This window comes from Helianthus annuus, chromosome 2, assembly GCF_002127325.2.
Source record: "Helianthus annuus cultivar XRQ/B chromosome 2, HanXRQr2.0-SUNRISE, whole genome shotgun sequence".
Taxonomy (NCBI): Eukaryota; Viridiplantae; Streptophyta; class Magnoliopsida; order Asterales; family Asteraceae; genus Helianthus; species Helianthus annuus.
Genome location: NC_035434.2, coordinates 116,385,787 through 116,403,476, shown reverse-complemented (window position 1 = coordinate 116,403,476; position 17,690 = coordinate 116,385,787). Strand labels below are relative to the sequence as shown.

Below are 17,690 nucleotides of genomic sequence, written 5' to 3'. Positions count from 1 at the left end.
ATATTAGATGGAGAATAATGTCGGATTCCATTATTCCGCAATAGGGGTGAGCATAAAACCGAAATAACCGAACCGTAGCCGAAATAACCGAAAAAATCAAACTGAAATAACCGAAATAACCGAAGGGTCGGTTATTTATATTTTTGATAACCGCATGTTGTGGTTCGGTTATGGTTATTCTTAGTTTCATAACCACAAATAACCGAACCGAATTGAATGTTTTAAACATGGCCGAATCCATAGGACCATAGGTTTTTAAGTTAGTGTGTAAATGTTTAACTATGACCCAATCCATATGTTTTTTTGGTGAAGTGTTTAAGTCTTTTAACCATGACCCAACCTCATTGAATTTAAATTGCTGGCCACTTTGTGTTCGTATGTATGCTTCCACATAACACGTGTCTACACGTGTTATTTTTGTTTTTAGAATTCAATATGCATATGGTAGTGAAATATAATTGATAATTCTACAAGGTTTAACTGTGTATATTTATTTTTTGCGCATGAATTTTGCATAATACACACACATTTAAAGCCTAACTTTAGAAACGATAAAAAAACGACCTATAATCGAACCGAACCGCATTAACCGCAAACAACCGATTAACCAAAACCGAATAGTTATGATTTTTTGATAACTGAAGTGTGCGGTTATGGTTTCGGTTATAGGCAATAACTGAACCAAACCACACCATGCTCACCCCTATTCCCAAACCCCCTAAAATCTTATTGCCACACTTTTTTCACTCTATCTCTCTCTATATATCTATGTATATATAGATAGAGTCTGAGGGGAGGGTGTGAGGATATTAACTCCTATAATGTAATTAACTTTATTTGAGTAGGATATCATTGTAATTTACCTTAAAGTTTAGGGCACATTAATACATTATTTAATAAACTTATAATTTTACCTCAAAGTTTAAGACATATTAATACATTATTTAATAAATTTCTAATTAAATGCCCCTAAATGCATTCTCTCAACAATAGTTATTGCACTCATATAAATAAAATTAAAAAAAAAAGTATTAGTATAACTAGATTCTGTAAAAAAAAATATTATAATAGATAAAAATATTAATAATATTTTTTAATGTGTTAATGTTCATGTATATTGGTTTGTACAAAACCGGTTCAGGTTTTTTTAATAAGGATTAGAACAGGTTTTAGCCAAATCAGTTTGGAAATAAACCTACGTACGTAACAACACAATGTACCATTCCTTTATTCAGAAATAATAGTTTAAAAAACAGTTGACATAGGGAAATACTACATCTATATATACTTCTATATGATGCATATTAGATTGAGAATAAAGTAATTTAACTTTATTTGAAGAGGGTTTCATTGTGATTTACATTAAAGTTTAAGAAACATTAATACATTATTTAATAAACTTTTAATTAAATGCACTTTCTCAACAATAGTTATTACAGTTATATAAACAAAATTAAAAAAACTAGAAATATAACTAGACCCTTTAAGAAAAATATGCTATTAATAATAATTTTTAACCTTTTAATGTTCACATATATTGATGGGTTCAAAACCAATTCAGGTTTTTAATACCAGTTTTTTTAATAAGGATTAAAACAGGTTTTGGCCAAAACAGTTTGGGATAAAAACCGGGTTGTTAAAACCCGAAAATAAACCGAATCTTCTAGAACCGACAAGGGGCATAGGAAACTAAAACCTTTTTTAGTTTTTTTTTTTTGTAATATTTTAGTTTTAGGTTATTTTTATTAGTGTTAATTTTACTATTTTGTCTATATTGTCATTTAAATTTGATTCAAAATCGGGGTGTCATCTGCCGCGACGCACGATGGGCCTCTTCTAGTATTTACCAAAAAATTACATAACATAAGCAACCGAACAGTTTTTCTAGTAGATTTACAAAATACAAGCCATGTTTCATATCTCTCTCTCTCTCTCACTGTCTCTCTCTCACACACAAATCTATATAATTTTTAGATTTTGCTATTTACACCATACTCTACTGCATCCTATGCTATAAAAGCCCTCAATGATTAAAAAAACGGTTTTTAATCAGCAATGAAACCAAAAATATCACTTATAAAATACCAGTTTTAGATGACTTTCTTAATAAAATAAAAAATAAAGCATAAAAAAAGTTCAAAAATCAGTAAATGTGTATTATAAAATTCATTTTCAAAAAGTAAAATAATCAATCTTAGAAAATTAATTAAAACTTTTAATAGGGTTCTATTCTAATTTGTTTGTTAGTCAACCTAATTAATGTTAATTAAATGCTATAAAGTATAGTGTAAATGAAAATTAGAGTAGGGTATATTTAGAATCACCCATAATCTTTTTGTGTGTATATAATGGTGTAAGCAACTTTCTTCTGTTGAAACTCAATTATCAAAAAGAGCCTCATGTATCTTCGCCTCCTATTTCTCTCTACTTTGAGCTTTTACATATTTTCTGCAGGTTTGTATATGTATATATTTTGATTTAAAATTGAGTGATCAATTAATATTTTTCTTTGCTATTGATGGGGTATTTATATTTCTGCATTTGAAGCTTTCTTAATATATCAATGCTTGAAAGTCGACATAATGCAGATATGTTGTACGTAACAAGAGCTCGAATATCATCAACGGCAGCTATGGGTGACCTCGGAGTAAATCTAAGTTTTCAAGAGAATTATGTAAGTGATTTTACTTAATTTTTTATTATTTTCTTAAATCATATTTAAATAGTCAAGTATCATTTTGCTACATCATTTAGATTTTTTTTTTCACCGGTATTTCTCATTGTTATATATGAAATTACAAGGAAACATGATTGAAGTATCATTTTGCTACATCATTTTAGATCTTTTTTTCATCGGAATTTCTCACTGTTAAACATGGCCGGGCACTGAGGGTTGGCGGGGAGGACCACCGGTCAGAGCCCGATATTTCGAGAGGCACATTTTTTATGAAAAAAACCTGATATGTATATGTAAAATACTTTTTTAATAGGGTACACCTATACAAAGACCAACATAGGTCCCCTTACAAAACTATTCTTATGGTTTAGATTAGTTATTAACCCCTTTGGCATTAGGTTTAGACCTTTAGTGAGCCCAATACCCAATTTCGTTAAGGCCTAAAGACACATTTTTTCGAGCTCGAATAGGGTACACAAATTCTCAGGCTCGGCCCTGCTGTTAAATATGAAATTGGAAGGCAACATGATAATTGTTGGAACTATGTATGATTTTTTTGTTTAAATAATAGGTTACATACATGTATATTAGGCTGGATGGTGTGTACTCTCGCCTCATCCCCATATCAACGACCCCAATAGGTAGACAACAATAACACTATATTTGGAGGGGTGCTTTAAGAAACTTCACCCAACACCACTTAGCCTTATTGTAATTGAGAGAAATAAGTTGTCACGTTTTGATTTAACATGTCAACAATATAAAGTTTATATATTTTGGATAGTTTTAATTTTGTTAAATATTTTAGATAAAATTAAACAAAATGGAAAACTGATTTTATTTGTATATAATCTAAAATAGGGTAAATTACTTTTTGAGTCCCTTTGTTTTAGTGGTTTTAACTAGTTGAGTCCAAAAGCAAAAAGTTTAACGACCTGAGTCCCTATAAGCATTTTCTTTAACCATTTGAGTCTAAATTTTAACCTTTTGAGGCCAATTTTTTTGACTCAAATCATTATAAAATGAACAAAATTGGACTCAAAACATTATAAAATAAATGGCTAGGGACTCAAGGCGTTAAACTTTTTGATTTTAGACTCAAGTGGTTAAAACCACTAAAACACAGAAACTCAAAAAGTAATTTACTCTCTAAAATAACATGTAATAATAATTGAAGTTCCTGTCTAATGGTATATATGTTTGCCTTGAGAATGACGAAAGGTTCACGAGCCGGCATTTTTGTTTTCTGTGACTAATATCGTTTAAAAAAATAAAAAGAAATGTATACAAAAGTTACATCTGTGGATGAAATTTAGACTTCATCAAAACGAATATGTGAATGTGATTTGATAGTAGTTCTTCCTTAGGCTAATGAGGATGTGGTATAAAGCTTCTAGGGGTGATATTATCATCCCACGTCATTCAAGGGGGCTTTAAAGCTCTTTTCTTTAACTTCTATGTAATGGTTAAAAGCCCCCCTATTAAACAAAATTTAAAAAAAAAAGATTTTATTGGTTGAAAAGAAATAGACTCCACCTGCACACCCATAAGATTTTATTGGTTGAAAAGAGATGGACCCCACATGCACACCCATTTTTGTTGGTTAGCGTGCTGACAAAAGGGCCATAGCCAGCCCCCCCCCCCCCCCCCCCCAACCACCGCTGTGTGGTCCATAGTGCCCCGGGACGCTAAAATCGTTGATGTGGCGAGGTGACGTTAAGCCACATCCCTTGACCTTATAGTCTCTTTTTAGCTAATTCACACATCTTTTAATTCTATTCTAATTAAGTCTACACGTTTTTTACACAACGGAACTTGGATTCTAAAACCCATGATAAGGGGCATTTTTGCTTATAACTTCACCACTAGGCAATAAGCCTTTTGATGTTTATATGATCACACAACTTTTTTAAAAATACATATTATACACATGTGTGTGTTTTTACTGCAAAATTGTTTTGTATCAAAGGGCATGTGATCACTAATCACGGGTTGGTGGTGGGTGGTTGGGGTGGGTTGGTGCTCAAGAAGAAAAAAGAAATTTATAAATAAATAAAAAAATAAAAATACTCCTTTTAAATAAATAAATCAACCCTTTTCAAAAATCAAGCCCATGATTAGTCCCCTTCGATTAAAATTCTCACCACTCTCTTTCCCCCTTTTTTTTTTTTTTTTTTTGTTACTCATGATGAAACACTTAGGATATATGATATGGGGTCTTTTTTTTATATTGTTTATAAGAGATTTTATTCTACATCATGCAAGTTAAAAATAAAGTTTCTTGCTTATATGCGCATACATGGCGCTAGTATGACATGGCTTTCTCCCACACCATGTACCCTTATAGTATACAATATCTTTAATAATTTTAGAAATTAATTCAATTTGAATAAATACTGATGAATTTTATGCTTTTCACTGGTTGTGTATGCGTTTATTTAACTTGTTGATTTTTTTTTTAAATCTAAGATATTGTTATCATTACTGCACACAAGAATACATAATCTAATCAAACTAGTCTGAAAACATTTTCGAGCTCTATATAGAAGATATTTGCATAGGCTACAGGGTATGGTTTGAAGGGGGTATGGGCTCCATTGCATCACGTCTGATGACGGGGGTAGCTCAAACCTTAAAAAACTGATTAGAGACACAACAGCTTAAAAGGTTAAAAGGTTAAAAGGTTAAAAGGTTCGGAAATGTTCCAACGGTCATGAACAGTAAAAAGGACAAGCACAGTGTCCTGTCACATCAACACTTAACGTGTGAAACCTCCTGCCCAGCTGCAACCAGACCATGTGGGAGAGCACACCCTTTTGTCCGCAGGTCCAAACCCTTCAACCCCAAAATGGGCAAACCCCTCACTGCAAGCACAGATTCACTAGTCACGGTTTCTCCTTTGAGAAACACCTTCCCCTATAAAATGCAGGCCATTTCACCATACAAAACACCCCAGGATCAGCAGATATCAACCTAACTCTCTGATTCTCCTTCTCCCTCTTGAGAACTAGCTTCATGCTTACTTCTTTTCTTCACACTAAATAATTCATCTTCTCCAACGATTGCTTTCTGGGTTGATTTCTAATCAGCTCAAGATCTAAGGAGGATAAAAACAATACTAGTGAACCTCTCTCCACGTCTTGCAAACGTGGGGGGACCCCACGACCTGCGTTAGGCTAATCTAACCCCTGGACCCTTTTACCCAGAGATATCGCTACAGGCCTTGGTCTTGTATTTGTTGCATCACCTATGTCCTGAGAAAAGTTGTCAAAGCTCAAATCTTGGCTGACTTCATCTTGTAAGTCCCTAAAGAAGCCATAACAGAAGTTAATACAACTGCAGCTGAACCCTCCAACCCTGATACCTGGAAGCTCTTTACCGACAAAGCTTCCAGCATTGAAGGGTCAGGAGCAGGGCTAGTTCTAATTGATCCCAACGAATTGGAATTCACGTATGCCTTTCGTCTTGAATTTCAGACTACAAACAACGAAGCTGAGTATGAAGCATTGATTGCTTGGCTCAAGCTTGCAAAAAATATGGGTGTCAAAGGCTTCAAGTCCTCACAGACTCTCTCAAGCTTAGACAATAACATCTACATAGAAAAAGAACCCAACATGAATAAGTACCAAAATAAATCAAAGGAATCGATTAACACATTTCAAACATGTGCCATCAAATAAATTCCAAGATCTCAAAGCAAGAGAGCTGATGCAGTAAGCAAGCCTGCATCTCTTACGTTTGCACATCTCACCAAGAAGATACTAGTTGAGGTATTAAAAATACCATCCATCCAAAAAACACGAGTTTCAAGATGTGATCACCGAAGAAGGGCCAAATTGGATGACTCCCATTGAAAAGTTCCCTAAAAACGATGAATTACCTAATGACCAGACTAGGGCTGAAAGGGTTCGTATCAAGTCAAGGCAGTATGTGTTACAAGGATATATCCTTTAGAAAAAAAGGATACCTTGCACCACTACTTCGATGCGTTGGCCCAAAACAAAGCCAATATCTGATCAAAGAGGTTCACGAAGGGATATGTGGAGCTCATTGTGGCCCAAAATCGGTAGTGTCAAAGTTGATGAACCTCGAACACTTTTGGCCTTCCATGCATCGAGATACCTCCGAACAGCTGCGAAAATGTGAAACTTGTCAGTTACATGCTCCGGTACCCAAAAGCCCCAAACATGACCCCGTTCCCATCTCCTTGGCTTGGCCATTTCACAAATGGGGTATAGACATTGTTGGTCCATCCCCACTAGCCAAATGAGGAGTCAAGCTCTTATTGGTAACCGTGAATTACTTCACCAAGTGACCAGAAGTAAAACCATTGGCAAAAATCTCAGGGAAACATGTCATTGATTTCGAAAGCATAATCTATCGTTTTGGGCTCCCAGGGGTACTAGTCATGGATAACTGGAAATAGTTTGCCGAGAAACCTTCTAGCTCCTGGTGCAAGGAGTTCAGAATAACTCAAGTATTCAGCTCGGTAGCTTATCCACAATCCAATGGCCAGGTTGATAGGATAAACCACAACATTGTTGAAGGGATTAAATCTCGATTAGGAAGATACGACAACAACTGGCTCGAATAGCTTCCCAATGTGCTATTGGAAATTCAAACAACCGAGAAAACGAGCCACAAAGAAAATACCCTACAGCCTAGTGTTTGGATCAGAGGCTGTAATCCTAGTTGAAATCGGAGCAACAACACAAAGAACAATTAACATCGACCTCAAGCCAAATAAGAAAGAGACGATGTTGAATTTGAAACTCCTCGAAGAGCCTCGTGATTAAGCAGCCATACAAAAAGCAAGGTACAAGCAAAACATAGAATCATATACAATACACGGGTGAAGCATGAACGCTTCAAGCCTGAGGACCTTGTGCTTCGAAACAATGAGGCCAGCAAGAAAGAAAGCCAAGGAAAGCATGGTCCTAAGTAGGAAGGGCCATACATTATCCTTAAAGCCCACAAAGGGGGATCATACAAGCTGACAGGTCCGCAAGGCAAAAAGCTTCCCCGACATTGGGATGGCAACAACCTTAAAAGGTTCCATGTTTAACCAAAACGTGTTACAAATAGTTCCAAAGTTGTTCTATTCCCCTAAGTAATCAAAGTACTTTGAAATGAATGAACGATGAATCAAAATTTGTCTTCCTATCCTATAATCAGGTTGAGAACCTAGCAAGAAACTCCATGGCAAGGGCCATGTAAGGGGATGAGCTCCCAGGCCACATCGCTCAATAGGTTCAAGGGTTGAATGGACCTATATAAGGGGTGAGTTCCTAAATCAATACAACTCCATGAGACTCAGAGAAATCTTAAAAATCATGTCTCATAGACGGGTTTGAACAACCTACACCAAATGTTCCTTAAGCCCCAACATTGGCTTACGAACCAAAAAGACTCTAAGTGAATGTCATACATAGGATAGAGGTTGTATCTTCTTGTTAAAAATATCCTAAGACTAAGTGACTGCAGCACTGAACCCTTTAAGGTATAAATAACATAAGATGCACCACCCAAAACAAAGACAAAAAATACAAAACCAATGAAAACACAAGGGAATAAATAGAACAACATAGCAAGATAAGTTAAAGATAGCAAGTGCCATACTTGCCATCAAACATAAAACATTGTCCACAAGCCTTCAAGGCTTTAACCACCAAAGGACCTAAACGGTTCCCTTAAAACAAAAAGATGTCTAAGAAAACAACTCGTAACATTGTTCGACAAGCTAAGAAAGCTATGAATTAAAGTTTATTCTTCATTTGGCAGCATCAGAGATGATAGACTTTGCTGCATCATCCTTATTCGAAACCCCATCATCTTGGGTGTTTTAAGCTTCCTCTTTTTCCTCCCTATGATACCCGCTGTCTCGGAGGCTTCAAGGCTTGAACCCTTTGAGCCCTCACCACCTTCAGAACACGTTTCCTCACTATCTCCAAAGCAAGGATGTTTCTTCGAGAAGGACTTCAACAATTCGTTACAAACAGCCTCATTAAGGCCCTGGAGTTTTAGCTCCTGCAAAACAGGCAAAGGTTTACCAAAACACTCGGAGACTTCACCCACATAAGAGTAAATCAAATGCTCTATCTTAAAAACTGTTCCCATAATACTTTGAAGGCTTTGTGTTGAAAAAGAGAAGATTTTTTCTAAGGCTTCCTAGGTTCACAAATATTTGTAACCAGCAAACAAACCTTGGTGTCTCCCATAAGCAAGAAGCTCGATGTACACATCACCCAAGACTTTTTTGAACTCTGACGAATGGAGAAGATAAGTAACCACTTGCTGGAATCCATCCTCAATGAGCCATTTATTATCACCAGTTTCCTGGGCAAATGAAGCCTTTAACCCTTCTTTCTCCTCTAAGAAGGCTCTTTTTTCTGAACCTCCAAGGCAGCCTTATCGATCCTGACTTAAACCTTGTCAGCCTCCAAGCGTTTTCCAACTCAAACATATCAGTCTTGTGCGGGAACAAAATTACTCAAATCTTCAAACAGCAATGCTTTCTCCTTCTCAGCATAGCCCTCGGCTTCTTTCAAAACAACCATTGAAGCTTTCATCTCATCCCTCTTTTTCGAAAAGACTTCATATTCTTGCATCTTTTTGCGAAATCGGGATACACCCTCTAGAAGCAAGGCAACAAGGTTGCAAGCACCCATCATCACCTTCGAGATCATCAGGTCGTCGTTCATAGACGAGCAAAAACCTCGTACAATAGGAGGAGCAAAATGGGTAAGAACATCCACACAAATGGATGAATACTTAAAGCTGTTACCAACTGTGGCCTTCCAATCCGGCACATAAACCTCTTCGGGATTAACATTGGTGGAACCTTCACCACCTTTCCTGAAACCCTTCAAGCTTACAAGCTTCTTACCCGCTGCTTTACTCTCCTTACTAATCACCAAGGACAAATCCTCGTGTTTTTTCCTCAACCCCAACGTCCAAATGTTTGAAGCCTCTATAACATCACGCAGTTGCACTGGCTCAGAGGCCAACGGATGGTCAGCTACCTTTAACATACGTCGGGTTAAACAATGAATAAAAGCTTTGGAAGCACCAAACCTAGTAAAGCTTTTGACATTTGGAACGTTCACATAGCCTGAACCCTCGAACCTATGTTCAGTGCCCCTAACAACAACATCTTCGTCTGACGTAGCCTCGGTATCTCCAAACACAACATTAGATGTGTCATCGCTCTTGATAAAGTCTAAGGCAAACATAACTGCAACAAATAAAATATAACATAAGCAGAAAATACAAAATATCATACCTTGATCATCTCTCACGAGCACAGGGTCACGATCCGGCTTGTCCCACAACTTGCTAACATCCATCAGTACTAAAAGATGTTCGGGAAAGGGACAAAGCCTGAAAGGACACCCCCTAATAAACTTCAACAACCATCTATCTCGTGTTTGAAAGGTTCAAGCTCATTCAAAACAGCATAAGGATGCCTCCAAACAAGCCTGAAATGAACAATGGACTCAGAAATCCAGAAAAAATCGGTACTTCCAAGAACCGAAGGTAGTAACCATAGACGAAATTAAACACACATCAACCTGAGATGTTTCAAAGGTAAAACAATCGTCGTTCTTGGCTAACTGGAAGAAACGGCGGAACAACAACAACGATGGGTCATAAAACATCAAAGTGTAAAACCCTAGCAAGACCTTAAGGGTATAACTGACCAAACGACACGCGATAATACTCTAAAACATTCAGAACAAAGACTGAAAACGGATGACGCAAGTTGGAATACTCAGCAATAAAGAGCAATGGAACCAACGGGACACTAATCGATCGATTTGCCAAAACCCAGAGCCACCGGATTAAACTTTAGATCGATCCCCCATTCTTTACAAAAAGCCTCAACTTCCTCTTGAGTGAGACAAGTTGAATCCTTTAAGCCTTCAAGCCTTAAAGCCTTCAAGCCTTAAAACCTTGAAGCCTATCATATCTACTATCATTTTGAAATTCAAATCTCAAAACTCAAACGCCTTAAAGCCTTGAAGCCTTTAAGCAATAAAAAATAATGTGTAAAAGTCAGAAGCATTTGAGCTTACATCACAAACACCTCTGACTTGGGGCTTGATGACGGGGGTAGCTCAAACCTTAAAAAACTGATTAGAGACACAACAGCTTAAAAGGTTAAAAGGTTCGGAAATGTTCCAACAGTCATGAACAGTAAAAAGGACAAGCACAGTGTCCTGTCACATCAACACTTAACGTGTGAAACCTCCTGCCCAGCTGCAACCAGACCATGTGGGAGAGCACACCCTTTTGTCCGCAGGTCCAAACCCTTCAACCCCCAAAATGGGCAAACCCCTCACTGCAAGCACAGATTCACTAGTCACGGGTTTCTCCTTTGAGAAACACCTTCCCTTATAAAATGCAGGCCATTTCACCATACAAAACACCCCAGGATCAGCAGATATCACCCTAACTCTCTGATTCTCCTTCTCCCTCTTGAGAACTAGCTTCATGCTTACTTCTTTTCTTCACACTAAATAATTCATCTTCTCCAACGATCGCTTTCTGGGTTGATTTCTAATCAGCTCAAGATCTAAGGAGGATAAAAACAATACTAGTGAACCTCTCTCCACGTCTTGCAAACGTGGGGGGACCCCACGACCTGCGTTAGGCTAATCTAACCCCTGAACCCTTTTACCCAGAGATATCGCTACAGGCCTTGGTCTTGTATTTGTTGCATCAACAACGTCAGTTAGGGGGACTCTATTGTCTCTTTTCAATATGGGATCGAGCCCATTCCCATACACGCACACAACAGTTTGCTATTGCTCGCTATTGCAATGGTTGGCACACAACACCATCCCTCCAGTAGCTAGCATGGTATGGGAGAGGGGCGCTTTTGATAATTATGGTATAAAGTAGCTATTTGTTTCTTCCTTTTTAGTTTTTACCACGTTTTAATGTGATATATGAGTCATTTTAGTTTTTAGTTTTTTGTTCCCACTTACAGAAAATCCTTGATTTGTTATTCTTTGTGTTGAACAATCATATATATAAAACTTTTTGTTCCCGCTTATAAAAAATCCTTGATTTGTTATTCTTTGTGTTGAACAATCATATATTATTGTAGGTGGCAATGAGTAATGGACTAGTTGAAATCACTTTATCAAATCCAGAAGGACATCTTACAGGCATACAATACAACGGAGTCGACAATTTGCTAGAAGTAATAAATGATGAAACCAATCGAGGGTAAAAAGTCATATCCACAACTCAATTCTATACACCATCATATGGTATTACATTATTCTGGTTTGATGTTTTTTTTATTTGTGGGTGTATAACCATAAATTAATATGCAGTGGTCGTCGGCTATTATCTATTTTTTTAAGTTAACTACGCAAATGATCTCTGTGGTTTGTTAAAAGTAACAGGTTAAAGGTATAATTCTGAGAGTAACGTGTGTGGTAAATGTTTCTTTTACAAAACAGATGAACCATTTGTATAAAAAAATAAAAAGGAAAATCAAATTTCTAAAAGGGTATAAAAATTTGTGAGCAAATGATACATGTTGTAGTGGGAGTTCCTTTTCCTTAACCGATCAATTATTAATAAATAAAATAGTGCAAAACAAGTTAATAAAGGAGTTTTGGATAAAATATAAATATTCGTTTAAATAAAAAGAAAAAAAAAGTCAAAATCAGTTCATACTTTTGCCTTTTGGTGTATTGATTTTAGATACTGGGATGTTGTTTGGAGTCCACCAGAAAATACTAGTAGAACTAAAGGGACATTGGAAAGGTATTCACATGTCTTATGTCTTACAAGAATGTGCCAATTTGCTTTAGTAAAATCATACACCAAATTTTTACACATAATATAAAGGCTTGCAGGAACAAGTTGTGAGGTTATAGTAGAAACCGAAGATCAAGTGGAGCTTTCCTTTTCGAGAACATGGAATTCTTCCCTTGAGGGCAAGTTAGTCCCGCTCAAGATAGACAAAAGGTTTCTCATTTCGATCAATGCTATGATAATGACTCAATGGCGGAAAAATAACTTTTTAGTCGGGATCTTCTCTAGTGGTTACAACCAGGGGTCCAACTCATGTTTTTTGTTAAAAGAAACTCATTTTAATGTATATAAAAGTTGAACAAATTCGGTGAATGGGTTAGTAGACCCTCTTAACCCCCTTGGTTCCGCCCCTGGATAATGTCGGTTAACAAAAAAGTTAGATAAAGACATAACATTTGTAATGGTCATTAACCAAAGTTATATTTTAGGTATATTTTGCTTCGCGGATCATCCGGATTTTATACGTATGCAATTTATGAACATTTAGAAGAATGGCCAAGTTTCAATCTAGACAATACAAGAGTTGCTTTCAAGCTTAGGAAAGACAAGTAAATACATTCTTAAACATTTTCATTGTATTAAAACTATGCTTTTATTTGAATTCTAACATCTTTTGATGCTTAGATTTCACTATATGGCCAACTCTGATGACCGGCGTAGGGATATGCCTTTGCCAGATGATCGGTTATCCGGAAGAGGTGAACAGTTAGCCTACCCCGAGGCAGTCCTCCTTGTTGATCCTATCGAGAGTCATTTTAAAGGAGAGGTAGTAATATATTCTTACTCTACCACCAAAACCAGAAAATCTGTGAAGAAACAGATTTTCTTTTTTGATCTCCAGACCCTATCAATAGTTGTGCTATGAGTGAGATTTTGCTTTTTTTTTTTTTTTTTTGGGTAAAAACTAAAAAAATCAAAGTGAGTGAGATTTTGCTGGATATGTTATATATGTCATTGTACACTTCATGAAACTCATGTTATGGTCAATGGCGAAGCTTGAAAATTTCTACCGGGGGGTCGAAAGTCACCGAACCTAAAAAATTTCTATATAAGTAAACTTTTTTTATAAAACCGGGGGGTCGAAAACGTATATACCTAAAAATTTCTACACGAAACGTACATACATAACACTACTGAGCAAAAAGTTCGGGGGTCGGGCGCCCCTCCTGGCCCCTTGAAAGCTACACCCTTGGTTATGGTAAAAAAAAAATCGTCACGAAGTTGATCTAGTGTACTTTGCGATTAATGATGGCAAGAAGCTTACTTCGTTTTTGCACCTATAGGTGGATGATAAATATCAATATGCTACTGAGTTGAAGGATCTTCGTGTCCATGGATGGATATGCATGGATCCTCCTGTCGGCTTCTGGCAAATTACGCCAAGTAACGAGTTTAGGGTAGGCGGCCCTATTAAATCCGAGTTAAATTCTCATGTTGGACCTACAACTCTTGCTGTAAGTTTTCTTAGTTTCTTTGGCACAGTGACATCATGTTGTTTCATAACATGCAACATAATCATCATGTATTTTAGGTGTTTGCAAGTACTCATTATGGTGGAAGTGATTTGATTATCAAATTTGGGGAAAGCGAGTCGTGGAAGAAAGTATTCGGCCCGATTTTTATATATCTCAATAATGTTACAGACGAAGAAGACCCTCACACGCTTTGGGAAGACGCAAAAAACCAGGTCTAACATACTTTTTTCGTTGGTAAAGGGGTCGGTACCCGAATGAAATTGATCAAAACGAATAAAAGAATACAAACCTATAGTCATTATCCCAACCCAAAGCGAAATCTATTTTGGGGCTTAGCAAGTGGCCATCGAAGTCCCGACCCAAAAAATCCTAACTTGGTCCGCATACAATACTAAATGAAATTCCGGCCCAAGCTTTCATATAGACCAATTAAGCCACATATGGCCTGATTGGATATACAAATCAATACAATTTCTCCAAACGGGCCTATAGTTGACCCATTTGGATAATTGGATCTGTTTCAGTTATATAACATGGTTTGCTTATAAAACATTATTTTCATCATATATGTTTACAGATGTCGGTTGAAGTCGAAGGCTGGCCATATGACTTTGTTACATCAGATGACTTCCAATCTAAGCATCAAAGGGGGAGTGTCAGCGGTAGATTACTAGTCCAAGACAGGTAAATTCCATTTTGCATAGGCTCGATCGACAGGAGTCTCTACAAGATCCATTTTCAGTTCAGTTAATATTATTATTATTATTTTATTTTGGTATGCAGGTTCATTAATTCCAAAGGTTGCATATCAGCAAGTGGTGCTTATGTTGGGTTGGCACCACCAGGAGATATAGGATCATGGCAAAGAGAATGCAAGGTGAGTCTGAGTACCCAAACCTTTTAGATTCGGTATTAGATCAAGCGTTATACTAAACGTCTAGTTTGGTTCACTAGAAATACCAATTCTGGACCAAAGCAGATGAGGAAGGGTATTTCTCCATACCAAACATACTTACCGACGAATACAATCTATACGCTTGGGTCCCTGGATTTATAGGCGATTATATAAATTCTACGATTATCAATATTACTTCAGGTTCTATTTATTTAAGTTAGTCAATTTTCTGCTCATTGTGGGAAGCTTACGCTTAACGAAAGAATAAAACAACAGGTGTTAATATCGACTTGGGTGATCTTGTATACGAGCTTCCTAGAGATGGTCCGACATTATGGGAGATTGGCTATCCAGATCGCTTAGCGGCTGAGTTTTACATACCTGATCCTGACCCAAGATATGCTAACAGTTTTCTTCTCAGTGATCCTAATAGGTTGGCACCCTTGCTGGTTGTTATTATTAATTTATTGTGATGATTGGCCATTAGAAATTGGGTAAATCTTGAAAGAGTTAATTACTGTTTTCGTCCATGTGGTTTGTCAAAAATCACTATTTCAGTCCATTAGTTTTAAAATTGTAATTTCAGTCCCTGTGGTTTCACTTTCGTAACCATTTCAGTCCATTTACTCTGTTAGTACAAGGACTGAAATGATTACAAGGTGGACTGAAATGGTTACGAAAGTGAAACCACAGGGACTGAAATGTTTTAAACTAATGGACTGAAATAGTGATTTTTGAAAAACCACATGGACGAAAACAGTAATTAACTCATCTTGAAACTAGCCATCTTGACTGGAGAAGTTGACAAAATGAACGTTGACTAATTTATTTGCCTAATTGTCTTCCGAATTTTTATATTAAGAAAATTATTATCTTTGATTTATTAAACAAAAATATTTAAAAAAATAAAGTTAATATTTATATTTCTTATTATCTTTTTTCTCTTTTCTTTCACCTGTTTTTATTACTTTATTATATATTCTTACTTTATATACATAACATGTATTATAAAGAAAAATTAGAATTGAAAAATGTTTCTACATAAAACAATTATTAAAAAAACATGTTTTAAAAATAATTTGGGGGGGCCTGGTTCAGCAGTATGGATTTGTTGTGTCACGCATGGATGTTACGCCATGTTAGAAATCTGTTGCGTTAGAGAACACGCATAAACCACTAGTCTACGCCATGTTAGAAATCTGTTGCGTTAGAGAACACGCAATATCAACCACTAGTCTACGCCATGTTAGAAATCTGTTGCGTTAGAGAACACGCAATATCAACCACTAGTCTACGCCATGTTAGAAATCTGTTGCGTTAGAGAACACGCAATATCAACCACTAGTCTACGCCATGTTAGAAATCTGTTGCGTTACAGAACACACATTTTTAAAAGTCAAGGTCACTTTGTCAACTTCTCCGGTTAACATGGCCGTTTTTTGTGTTTTCCCTTATAAATATTTTTATTTTCGTTTAGTCCTAACTGTTTTCATGATGATAAAAATGCCATAATTTGTTATTTATAGTGTACAAATATAATTATGGCATAATAATATTCGTTAAACAGGTTTAGACAATACGGATTATGGGATAGATATTCAGAACTGTATCCAGACAATGATTTAGTATACACAGTTGGAGAGAGTGATTATACAAAAGACTTCTTCTATGCTCATGTTCTTAGGTATGCCATTTTGGTGTTTCTGTTCAACTGTTATTTGTTATTCAATACAAACTGTTCTTATTTATTTCTTTTTTATTGTAACAGGAAAACAAATAATGACACTTATGAACAGGCAACATGGACGATTAAATTTAGCCTTTACAATATCAACGAAAATGAAACATATACACTCAGAATAGCACTTGCTTCGGCACATCAGTCTGATTTGCAGGTACTTGATCAAGAAAAGCGATGAATACGATATAATTGTGAAAGAATTATATGATTTCTAAAACTGATTATAAGAGTAGGCAGTTCGCTTAGTTCAAAAGCGAATTGACCTTGCTCTTATTCGGAGTAGAGTATATTAAAATATTTCATTTAACATATAATTCAATTTTTCTATAATAACTTGCGATATTTAGTTTAAAAAAAAGTCTAAATACCATATTGTGTTTGTTTATTTTCTATTTTTCGGTCTACAAAATATAAATTTTATTGAAAACCGAGTTGTATTCAAAATACCATAACTTCAATACGTTTTTTGAATACAACTTGATTTTCAATCAAATTTAAGTTTTATATGAAGGCAAACGTTAACTAATACGATATTTAAAACGCTAAATTTGTAGGTGCGCGTTAATGATTTGAACGAGGTTCCTTTGTTTTCAACTGGGAAAATCGGGGGAGACAATGCAATTGCGAGGCATGGAATACATGGTATATACTGGTTGTTCAATATTGAGATACCCGGCAACATTTTATACTCTCATGAAGAAAATTCAATCTACTTAACACAAGTAAACAATGAGAGTCGATTTCAAGGGGTCATGTATGACTATATCCGTTTAGAAGTTCCCCAAACTAAAACTATGAACATAAACTCTTAGTTGTGATCAACCTTGAGGTTTAGAATTCCATTCTTAACAAGATGTATTTGTTGAAATTTTTAAGATTATTAATACGTCATTTAATAAAAGTATAAAACTGATTTACTTATAAACTTATTAGTGTTCTTTTTCTTTAGGCAAATTGGAAATAAATAATCTCACCTAACTCAATTTGGCCAATAATAATCCAAAGTCAGTAATAATACGAACTGGTCAATTTCTTTTTGTAAAATAGTCCGCCGTTAAAATAGCTTAA

At 36.0% G+C, this 17,690-nt stretch overlaps 1 protein-coding gene across 1 annotated transcript; it reads left to right on the top strand.

The window, feature by feature from the left end:
- Nucleotides 1-2,356: 2,356 nt before the first annotated feature.
- LOC110919861 (probable rhamnogalacturonate lyase B) lies at nucleotides 2,357-17,547 on the top strand. Its single transcript, XM_022164111.2, has 16 exons — nucleotides 2,357-2,454; nucleotides 2,589-2,674; nucleotides 11,790-11,911; nucleotides 12,398-12,460; nucleotides 12,545-12,664; nucleotides 12,940-13,059; nucleotides 13,136-13,277; nucleotides 13,795-13,965; nucleotides 14,043-14,198; nucleotides 14,564-14,670; nucleotides 14,770-14,863; nucleotides 14,941-15,082; nucleotides 15,158-15,314; nucleotides 16,449-16,565; nucleotides 16,650-16,776; nucleotides 17,177-17,547. Exons 1-16 carry the CDS (start codon nucleotides 2,400-2,402, stop codon nucleotides 17,432-17,434), a joined length of 2,037 nt encoding a protein of 678 aa, XP_022019803.1. The 5' UTR covers nucleotides 2,357-2,399; the 3' UTR covers nucleotides 17,435-17,547.
- Nucleotides 17,548-17,690: the final 143 nt, after the last annotated feature.

What these genes read in the sequence shown, in the direction of transcription:
- LOC110919861 (XM_022164111.2), top strand. Translation starts at nt 2,400, where the DNA reads ATGTATCTTCGCCTCCTATTTCTCTCTACTTTGAGCTTTTACATATTT. An exon ending in AGAGTCATTTTAAAGGAGAG is followed by an intron (nt 13,278 to 13,794) that starts GTAGTAATATAT and finishes TTGCACCTATAG; the next exon opens with GTGGATGATAAATATCAATA. An exon ending in CACATCAGTCTGATTTGCAG is followed by an intron (nt 16,777 to 17,176) that starts GTACTTGATCAA and finishes CTAAATTTGTAG; the next exon opens with GTGCGCGTTAATGATTTGAA.